The sequence below is a fragment of the Candoia aspera genome, chromosome 8 (genome assembly GCF_035149785.1).
Source record: "Candoia aspera isolate rCanAsp1 chromosome 8, rCanAsp1.hap2, whole genome shotgun sequence".
NCBI classification, from domain to species: Eukaryota; Metazoa; Chordata; class Lepidosauria; order Squamata; family Boidae; genus Candoia; species Candoia aspera.
In genome coordinates, this window is record NC_086160.1 from 77,842,321 (window position 1) to 77,853,562 (window position 11,242).

The 11,242-nt window shown below is 52.3% G+C and overlaps 1 protein-coding gene across 1 annotated transcript in view; it reads right to left on the reverse strand.

Moving 5' to 3' along the window:
• EXOC6B (exocyst complex component 6B) overlaps positions 1 to 7,220 on the reverse strand; it is a 282,822-nt gene extending 275,602 nt beyond the window's left edge. The window contains exon 1 of the mRNA XM_063309694.1: positions 7,072 to 7,220. Within this exon, the coding sequence (XP_063165764.1) occupies positions 7,072 to 7,169 (98 nt within the window). The 5' untranslated portion in view covers positions 7,170 to 7,220. The remainder of the gene's footprint in view (positions 1 to 7,071) is intronic.
• Between the last annotated feature and the right edge of the window lie 4,022 nt (positions 7,221 to 11,242).

Below are 11,242 nucleotides of genomic sequence, written 5' to 3' on the forward strand. Positions count from 1 at the left end.
GGTATCCATGAGTTCTTAATGGTGGGGGGGAACATGACAGCACTTTTCAGTTCAGGAGGGCAGACTGACCAGGAAGTGATGAAACCAAGACAAATGCCCTCCACTTTCAGATCATCCATTCATTCATTCATTCTCTATCCCACCTTTATGATTTCTATAAATAACTCAAGGCGGGGAACATACCTCATACTCCTTCCTCCTCCTCTTTTCCCCACAACAACCCCGTGAGGCGGGTTGGGCTGAGAGAGAGCGACTGGGTGACCTTGGGCCAGCCACTCTCTCTCAGCCCAACCCACCTCACAGGGTTGTTGTGGGGAAAAGAGGAGGAGGAAAGAGTATGAGGTATGTTCCCCGCCTTGAGTTATTTATAGAAATCATAAAGGCGGGACAGAAAATAAACAAAAGTAAAAATGCCAGCTGCTCCAAGGAAATGACTAGCGCCTAAGCAGGACCACCTGTGCAAGTCAGGTCAGGTACCACCTTGGAGAAACCCATGACTGCCCTGGAGGCCAAGAACAACTGTGCTCTACTAGGATCACCCCTCCCCAGCACTAGGAGCCAGAGGTCCCAGTCCTCTGCCCTGAGATGAGGTCTAAGAGCAGTCAGGCAGTGGCTCAACAATAACATCTCTCCTACTAATCCTGGATTACGGAACCATTTAGAAACAAGTCACAAAGACCTATCCAAAAAAGCTTAATTTTTTTAAAATTAGAAAATACAATGAACTCAAGAAGCAAAAAGGGAAGTAGTTAAATATACTTCAAAAATCTCTCTTTGATGTAGTCACAGAACATACAGGTTGGAAAGTACCTTGGAGATCATCTAGTCCAACCCCCTGCCCAGTGCAGGAATCCACTATTCCAACACTCCCCGACAGAAGTCCACCCAGCCACTATGTAAAGACCCCCAGGAAATCTGTACCGTTGTGGAACAAGCTCTTACCATTAGGAATTATGTCCATTTATATCTACTTCTCTGCAGTTGAAACCCCTTGTTTCTTCTCCTGTCTTCTCAGACAACCCTGCCTTGTCATCTCTCTGGCAGCCCTTCAGATACTGAAAGATGGCTAACACACCTCCCAGCAGACTTCTCTTCTCTGGGCTAAATGCACCCAGGGCCTCCAACCCATCCTCACAGGTTACTCCTCCCAGCCTCCTCATTATCTTGGTTATTGTTCCTTGGTCATTGTTCCTTGGACATGTCTCTTCCCTAAAATGCAGTGCACAGAACTGGGTGCGATAAGCAGCTGCACACAGAACTGCAGCGTGCCAAAAGGCCCAAACATGTTTCTTCCACCAGCTACCACTGTGGGTATTGCCACACTTGGAGTCTAGTGCTAAACGACCTTTCAGCAGCCCAATGGCGCTGCGTCCTGCTGAATCTCAGAGACGACAGGGGACCTTAAGGAGCAACTGCTTGAAAAGAGTAGAATCCAAACAATTTGCTGTTCTAGAAGATGAGGCGACAAAAGAGTCCTTGCTAAAAATGTGTGTAAGATTTACTGATGCAAATATGATACTGATGAAGACTTTATCTTCTTTATAAAAATTATAGGGACAAGCAAAGCTTAATAACAATTGGAGTGCAAAACTCCTGGAGTGGTCAATCTGTGTGCTTGGATAAAGGGCTGTGTGAACAGCCCGCACGACCCACATGCTACCTCTTGCAACATCGGGACCGGAGTAAGAAGCCTTTCAGTGTTGAACTGAAAGAAGGCATCCTCACTATTCTCAGAGAAGAAATTTATTGATCTCTTTTCCAAGACCTCTTTTGGAATTCATGTGCCAGCAGAGGAGAAGGAATTAAACAAGAAAGCTATGCAAATACTCATTCCCTTTGCGGTATCACGGTTTGGTAAAATAGGGTTTTCAGCAGTTGCTGCTTGAAAAAGCAAACACCAACAGTGTGCAGGAGGAATTGAAACTGGCCATCTCAAAACTGAAGTCCAGGTTTGGAAAACTGAGCATTATTAAAGCAAGTCCATCCTTCTTCAAATTTGCCCATCTAAAAGTATGGCAGGAACAGCTGAGAGGCCGGGTTTTTCTGTTTTCTGGTTATTAGTTTTATTGCTTTTGGCTTTTATTGTGTATACATTGTTTTATTGTTGTACGTCCCCCAGAGTTCAGTTTAAGATGGGCAGCTATACAAAGGCAATGAATGAATGAATGAATGAATGAATGAATGAATGAATGAATGAATGAATGAATGAATCTATCTATCTATCTATCTATCTATCTATCTATCTATCTATCTATCTATCTACATTTGCAACGATGAATTAACGCCTACTGCATTTTTGTTGGTGCTATTCCTGTCATATAAAAATTATACTATTTTACTATTACTGAGAGTAACTGATACTCTCAGTAATAATAAATAATTTTTATTATTTCTTCATAATAATACATGATGACAAAATGAGGACTTAAAAGGACACCTCATATGGCAGCGCTCTGGGATAAGACCATTCAGCCCAGGCCCGGAGACAAGAAATGACGGAAGGCAATGCAGAGAGAGGCAGTTACCACCCAAAAAGCCAAGCCCTGTGTTTTCAGCAGAGCCAAGGAAAAGGCAAAGCGGGGCAGGACACTACGCAGTGCCCGCCCTACGTAGGGCTACCAGGTATCTGAACAGGCAAAGGAGGTCACAGACAACTGGAAAGGAGGACAAATAGGAGGAAAAGGGGGACACATGAACTGCTTAACTTTCTTGGCATCCACAACAAAAATGATAATGAAAAACTGCAAAAAGAAAGAAAGAAAGAAAGAAAGAAAGAAAGAAAGAAAGAAAGAAAGAAGGAAAGAAGGAAAGAAAGAAAGAACGAACGAACTTAGGCCTACATGTATATGAATCCCTTTTTCCAGCATCCAAAGGCTGGTTTTTCAGTCACAGAAACGTGCCAGGGACAGTGAGGAGGCAAAAGCCTCCTGGTGCAACTCATTAAGGTCTTGTCAAGTTCAGGCAGCAGGACAAGGGCAGGAAGGTGCAGGTAGTCGCTGAGTCAGGAGGGCAATCGGGACCAGAATTTCCCTCGCTAAGCGATGCGGTCATAAAGCGCAAAGTCACATGACTGCATCGCTTAGCGACAGCAATTCCAGCACTCCCTGTCGTTAACAAATCCCACCTGTCATTAGCCTAGGACCCACCCTGGCCCAGGCCATTCCCAGCTTGGTCCCTCCCAGCCCCGAGCCTCGGTTCTTCCAAGGTAAGGGACTGCCTCCCCGTCAACTCCCCGCAACTGCCTATTCCCCCCCCCCACATCTCTGCCCTTCCGGCCGCCCTGCACTCTGCCTTGCGGGGCAGCAAGCAGCCCCGGAACCGCACAGCACTGGGGCTGCTTGCCACACTGCAGCTCAGGGCCTTCTTGGGGCGCCTCAGCTCTGGGGCTGCAAGAAGCCACTGAGCCACAGCGCAAAGTCACAGCCACCCCAGAAAGCCCCAGCCGCAGCTGCCCCCACAGCCCTACACTCCGAGGCCCCTGCCGCCCTGCGCGCCACCACCCGTTGCTGACCTTTGCCATCTTCTTGCTCCCCTACTGATGTGGCATGCCTGGCCTGGCCCTTCGCAAGGCAGCTACTGGCCACACAGGGCCTCCTTCCCCTGGTCTCATGAGGAAACCTCTGCGCACGACCTCGGGAAGAAAGCCTCACACAGCCAGCAGCTGCCTTGCGGAGGGCCAAGATGGGGGTGCTTGGGCAGCAGCGGAGCAAGAAGACAGCGAGGTCAGCTGGGGGCAGCGGAGTGCAAGGCGGCAGGAGCCACATAGCAGAGGGCCAAAAGGGCAGAGATGGGGGGGAGACAGGAGGGTGGGGGTAGTTGAGCGCCCCTGAGATCATAAGTGCAGGCGGGCTGCCAAGAACCAGAATTTTGATTATGTGACCGCGGGGGTGCTGCAATGGCTGTAACTTCGGGGACCAGGCGTAAGTACCATTCATTCAGCACCGTCGTAACTTCAAACAGTCACTGAATGAATGGTTGTAATTCAAGGACTACCTGTACTAATCAACTAATTAAGGTCACAGGGTGGAGCTTGTCTGCTGTGGAGAAAAGCTGCTCAGGAAGAGATAGCTCGTAGATACTCAAAAAGCCAACAATATTTGATTTTAAGGCTATGCCTCCCAGACAGAGGACATGAAGACAGAAAGTTGGACATTTTGCTGGGTGTCTGGTAACTCTAATCCATGGGCAGAGAGAGACTGGAGGGCACTTCATTGCTAGGTTCCTAATGCTTAGAGAGCAATGCCAAGATTTATTTATTTTATTTATTTTTCAAACTTCTATTACCGCCCATCTCTCCCAAGAAAGGGGGACTCTGGGCAGTTTACAATAAAAGATGAACTTCATTTCTCCTCCTTCCATATTAGAACTGAATAGAACTTCTCTCATTTCTTCCCCACATTTGCACTTTTTCTTTCTATCCTTTTCCATTTCTTTCCATACCTTCCCTGTTCTCTGTATCTAATGCCTCCACGTGTCTCCAATCCTGACCTCTACTAGCCAGCTCCCCTGCCATCATGCATTTTTGCTCCATGTATCCCACTTCTCCAGCGCCTTCCCTGCAGTAATCACCCACCACTTTCCAACATTTCTTGACCATCTTCTCACCAACTGCCACTGCTTCTGTTCTATTTTTTAACTCCTGCAGCCTGCTGCTGAATTCCACTGCCTCAATTTCCTCTTTGCCAACTGTGGTTCTGACCCTTTGCATTAAGATGCTGGTTCCCTGCAGTCCACCAAAACTGCCCTTCCACAGCCACTGAAAAGTCTCTGAATGGCCAATCTGTAAAACCACTAATGAATCAGAAGCATTAATTGAAGCAGCTCTGCCAGCACATGCTTCAGTATTAAACTATGGCCATGATGAAAAAAGCCTGTGAAAAAAGGAATGTGTGCAGCCTTGCATTATACACAAAATGTATACTCAACACCCAATATTTTACCCACAGCTACCCTGGTGGCATTAATGTTCATCACATTTTGTGCATGGCACTGTCTATGGAGATACATCTTCCTTTTTTACACGCTCAGACTACACAGCCTATAGCTGTTAGTTTCATCTAGAGGCCTAAGACCTCCCCACCAAGGGGGGTTTGCAGCTTTTTCACCAGTTGTTATATTTGGTGCTAGCCACTAGGAGGCACTATACAACCAGTTTAATTCTATATTGGGATACTTCAGGCACAGGTAGCCCCAATTTACTAGACCTTATCTGTATGTTGACCCCTTTATGGGGATTTGCACTCACAGGCTCATTCATACCTTGTCCATTCATACCCTGCACAAGACACACATGTGAAATCACACTTCCAGATCTAAAAGGGATGACACTAGCCTAATCCATGAGAGGTAGACGATCAGTGATTTTTTCAGAAAAGCAAACGAAGGTCTGGTTATGTCACTGCTTTTCCCTCCAAGCCGGAAATCTGATGAGGAAATGAAGTGGAAGGCTTCCTGAGGCTGTTCTCCTTCCATATGTTCCTCCTGGTTTATCTGAAACTAGATGTGTTACCTTACAGATACAGACGCATACTCAAAAATTAAATATAATTTTCCCATTAGAAACACCATGAGACCTAAGTGAATTCAGACAGTGGTTCTTCTTTTTCCCCCAAACAGTGAACAAGGAACATGGATTACTGCAGACAAGAAGGAACACTACACTATTTGAATTCTGGGAAAGGGAAAAAAAATTCCCATCCCTGCCGGTTAGTGTTTGCTGAGGGATGTTACAAGAAGCACGATGAGCCATGCAAACGGATAAAATTAAAGTTATGATTCATAACTGTAGGCCAGGATTATTATTTCCATACTGCAGACTGAGGGGAAGGAGAGGCTGAACCTTATGTTGAGCATCTGAGCAGAAGACACGCACCCGCAGGTTGTCCTCTTTCCACACAATGCCATTCGCGATTCTCCGATGAGCCGAGACCCCCTTCCAAGCACAGAAAGCCCACGCTGCCACAGGCCAGCCGAGAGCAGGGAAGGAACCCCAACCCCAATTCCAGAGAGGATGCGAAGCGAACGTCCTGCATCTCCCTCTCCAATGAACCCTGGCAGAGAGGCAGAAGCGCGGTGCTCGCTGGGCCTGAAAGGGCAGGGCCCTCTCCTCCCCTGCAGAATCACCCCCTTGGAACTGACCCCCTCAGCAACAGCCAGGTCTTCCAAACACAGGGGCGGCGGGTGCTTCTCCCAAACCCACCGAGGGCAGCATAAGGCAAAGGGCTCCGGGGCTGGAGGAGCGTGGAAGTCTTACAAGGGGGACTCCGGCATGGGACCCTGGATTATGGTAGAAAGAGCAGGGCGGAGGAGTGGCAGGAGCAGAGGGCAGCCGGGGGCAGCATGGATGAGGATGACAACTATTATTTATTAAACGTGTATGCTGTCCGACTCCCAACAACTCTGGGCGGCTCATAACAAAGAAATTACAATACAGCATAGATACAGCGTAGGGAAACAAGAGGCACGCGCCAAGAAGCGAGGAGCCTCCCTCTCCCTCCGAAGGCCTGGAGAGAGGCAAAGGAAGCAACGGAAAGCAAGTGGGGAGTCAACCCAGGCAGCGCGCGGTCAAAAAAGTCAACATGGCAGCCGAGACGGCGAGGAAGCAAGCGCCCGTGCCAGGCAGGTCTGGAGGCTACGCCGCGTCTGTCGAGCCGCGGGGCCGCGCCGGTTCAGGGCAGGGCGACGGGCGGCCCCTCCAGCCGGCCTCCGCCCGCAACTGCGCGGGGCCGGGGCCACCCCACGCTGGCAGCCAGGCCGGGCGGGCGGGCGCTCCCCTTCGGCCCCGGAAGCCTTCCCGCGGCCCGGCCCGAGGAACCGCGCGGGGGCGCTGCGCTCTGCCCTGCTCCCAGCAGCCCCGCCGCCGGGGCCCGGGGAGGAAGGGACGTCCGGCCGCGGGCGCAGTCGGGGGTTCGGGGGCGGCGCGCCCACCCCGCGCTCGAAAGGTGGCGGGTCCGCCCGGCCGGGAGGCCGCTCCAGAGGCAGGGAGTTCCGCAGGGCAGGCGCGAGGAGCCCCCGGCCACGCCCTCCGGGGTCACGCGCGGCCGGGCGGGGCGGGGGGCGGCGCGCGGGCACCTGAGGGTGGGTCCGAGGCAGGCCGTGTCGGTGCTGTCCACCTCGCGCAGGATCCGCTCGTGCTCGGCCGCCGTCTCCAGACTCTCCGGCTCCGCCATCGCGGGACTCGCCCGCTCCTCGCCGTCGCAATGGCAACGCCGCCCGGCCACGCCCACGCCGCGCCCGGCCCGTCGGGAAACGCAGTCCCGCGCGCGCCCCGCCTCCGCCCGCTGCCTCTCGCCTCCCCCGGAAACGCTCCCCGACGCCCAGGTTCCGCCGCGCGGCCGTTCCGCCGGGCTGTGTCCCCGCCTTCGCGGCAGCTTCCGCTCCCGCTCCTCCGCGTTGCTCGGCCGGCGTCCTCTGCCCAGGAGCTGGACTGCGTGACCTCTCAGAACGCTCCCCTCCTCGATCGTCCCTCCAAGAGGCCATCAAGTCCGGCCCCCCGCGCCGTCTCTGTTCTAGCTCCCTCCTCCACCTCGTAGCCAAAGGCTTTCCCGGGCTCTCTAGGGCCCCTTCCTGGAACCCAGCTGAATTTTTTTCTCTTTGAAATGTTGTGATTTTTCGTCCTGTCTCAGAGCTCTTCCCTTCCTCTTTCATGTAAATTTAAGTACTGGGTAGATTTGCTCCTTACATCAATATTATTCTCTCGCTCTGTGTAGGACATAGAGGGCCTTCTAACCTGGGGGTCTCTTCACCAGCACCCCGACTTGTCTAAATTGGAGTTTGCAGGGCTATCTTGGTCAACCCCCGCTCCATGCACCAGCCACTAGAGCAACCTTAGCAGCTTCAGGAGGTTTGGGCTTCCGTCAGTGACTGCATTGCTTAGTGACAGCAATCCCAGCAGTCCTGTTGCTGTCATAACCTGAGGACTGCGCTGGTCGGTAAGTGAGGACCTCACGTGACCACCACATGGGGAAAGATGGGAGTCCCAGGCAGGCGGGCACCACAGAGCACAGGCAGGCAAAAAAGTCGGCAGGAGCGGGAGGGACTTGCCAGAGCGACTTCCTGCCTACTTCCCCATTGACTGCTTGTGGGAAACCAGCAGGGAAGGTTGCAAATGGCGATCACGTGATTGTGGGGGCAATGCAACAGCCGCAACTTCCAGGACTGGTGGTAAGTCCCGTTTATTCAGCGCCATCGTAACTTTGAACAGTCGCTGAACAAGTGGTCGTAATCCGAGGATTACCTGTACGCTGGCCAGGACCTGCCTAGCTTCCCCAAACTGACTATCCAATCTAGGATTTCCCACCTTGCAGCTCTCAACTTCTGTAAAAATCTTTGCTTTGCCATTGTTTGGATCCCTCTTTATTGTAAAGCAGGAACCCAACAATCCTTGCAGTAAACATGGTTTTCCCCTCAATGTTCTTCTCCTTCTTCAAACTGAATCCACAATGACCATCCAGCTCTGAAGACTTCCGGCAAGGGAGACTTCACCGCCTCATATGGCAGCCTGTTCCACTGGCTGACACTTCAAACCGTTAGGAAATTCCTCCTCATCTCTAGCCTGGAGCTCCCTCTGTGTTACAACCCATAGAGTTTCCTTGGCAACAGTCCTGCAAGGGCTTCCTATGGCCACCTTCTTTACTTGATTTTGCGGTTTGTTGCTTCCCTGGCAGCTGCAGAGCTCCACTGGCCCTCACCCCGCTAGAGATCTCTTTTTGCTTTTGACCACCCTGGCAAGGGTGACTGGAGCAGGAATCCAGGTTCTCCCCAACAGGGCACTCAGGATCACAGGAGCTACTAAGGTAGTGTCAGGACACCACCCCCCCAGGGGGCCATCCTGTCATAAAAAAGCAAGTCAGCAGAAAGGGGCAGGTGTGCGAAACGTGCCAGACCGCATGGAGCCATCCGGCCATAAAGTGGAAAGCACACCTCAGCCCATTGATAGAAGTCGGCAACAAGGAAGAGCAAACGTGCAAAATGCGGCAAGCCTACCTGTGTAAAATCACCAACTCTCAGGCATGTAATTTCAGCACCCTGGACAGCCAAAAGCGCACCAGGGAATTCGCACCAGGAAGTGCAAGATGGGGAAGGAAGCAGGACACCAGAGGCTTTGATGGGAGGGGGGGCAAACGTACTTATACTGTCACTTGTGAATCGCCAAGTTATTCGGATCTTTAACATGCTTTGAGTCACTTGCCCAATAAAGACTTTTTCATATGCTTAACCGTCTGTGTCAAGAGTGCTGATTCGTTGGGTTTAGAACTGGAACCATGACAGAAAGATCCGAATCCTCAATGGTGGTCTTGCCCGGGGCTTCACAGCCTGCCGAGGAAGACCCACAGGTGATGTACCCTAGATGTACTGGATCCCCTCCAGAATTGGGGGGAGAAGGAGCTTGGGGGGACTCCAGTTCCCATCAAGCCCAGCCAGAGAGACGGCAAGGAGGCACCCGGAGGAACGGGAGATCTGGCTAGAGACCCCCATGACTTTCAGGACCACGCCACGGTCGCAACCGGTGATCAACTACACCCCCGCCTGGTCCCTGAATGTTGGGGGGGAAGCAGAAGTAGAAGCAATGGGAAGGAGAATCGCCAACAGAAGCAGCGCCTGCTCCAGGTGGCCACTGGAATGGGAAGCGGACCGCTGGTGCAACCAAATGGAAGAGTGCCTGGACTGGCTGCAAGAAGCCATTGAACAGATCCTGAGGGGGATGAGTGCGGGGGCAATGGATGGTGCCATGGCAGAGGGTCAAACAACAGGGTAGAGAGCTGACAGCCCTGAGGCAAAAGGGAAGTGTGGAGCAGGCGGAAGGGAGACTATGAGCCCCCCTCACTACCAGATCCTGACAACCCAGGCGCCGAGGACAGACGAACTCGTGAGGCTAGGAGACCTGAAGATAAAGTTCACTGACCCCAAAGAGCTGGCATGCTTCCTAACCCATGTAAGTGGTTTCATGAGGGAACGTGGGGGATTTGTCCCATCGGACAAAGCCAGAGTGAGATACGTATCGGCCTACCTCACAAGGGAGGTGGCAGACTGGCTGGTTGAGTTACACGATGCAAACTCTCCAGAGCTAGAAAATGTTGATGAATTCGTGAGCGCCCTGAGGGAGAGATTTGAGGATCCCTTGTCCAAGCTGAGAGCCAGAACCAGTCTTCAGAACATTAAGCAAGGGACCAGGTTGGTCTCAGAATACTCCGTAGAGTTCAGGAGGCTGGCCAGCAAGATGACAGACTGGCCAGAATCGTTAAAGATTGAGTGCCTCCAGGGAGGGCTGCAAGCAAAAATTTTAGAGTGGTCCCTGGCAAGAGGGAACCCTAGAACCCTAAAGGAATGGACTTGCCTGGCCAGGTAGGTGGAGGACATGTGAGCCCAAATCAGGAAGCAACTGCAAGGAGAAGTGAAGGGGAGGTGGCCTGCCTCCCCAGCTGCTGCACCTGAAAGGAAGGGGACCTGCCAGACATGGGAGGAGGAGGAGCACCAAGTGCAAAGGAAACTATGTTTCAAGTGTGGCAAGGAGGGCCACTGCATCACTGGCTGCCCCCAACTCGCAACCGAGGGGGAACCGCAGCGGGGAAGAGTGGCCCCAAAACCCCGGTGGTCAAGTCTAAGGGGACCCCAGCCACCGCAAAAAGGGGGCAACCTTGCAACACCACCTCAGAGGAGGGAGAGTCGACAGAGGAAGAGTTTTCGCAGTCGGGAAATGACGGGACCCTGTTCTAAACCGCACCAGAGGAATGGCTAAGTGAGAAGGGCATGTGGATTGGATGGTAAGTGGAGACTGCCCAGCGATGCTAGTGGAAATGCAACTGGAGATGCTGGGGGGTAATAGCAGGAGGAGCCTTACTGGGCTTCTGGACTTGGGGTGCACCCAGAGTCTCATACACCCCAAGCTGGTGACTGAATTAAAATTAAAAGTGAAACTGAAGAAGCCCATCAATTTTGTGCAGCTCGATGGGACAGAGATGGAGGGTGGCCCAGCGAAATACTAACTGAACTGGTTTGGATGTGGATGGGGGATCACAAGGAAGCCTTGTGGTTCATAGTGGCCCCCATCTCCAACCAGACGGTGGTGCTGGGTCTTGCGTGACTACAAGCATGGAACCCGCAGGTAGATTGGGCTGCGGGGAACCTGGCTTTTGGAGAAAGGTGAGTCGAACCAAACCCCCAGGAGCACCCAGCACCTCCAGTGAGAAGGGGGAGACTATGGGGGGAGAGGATGAACTCATCCCTGAACTATATTGGGACC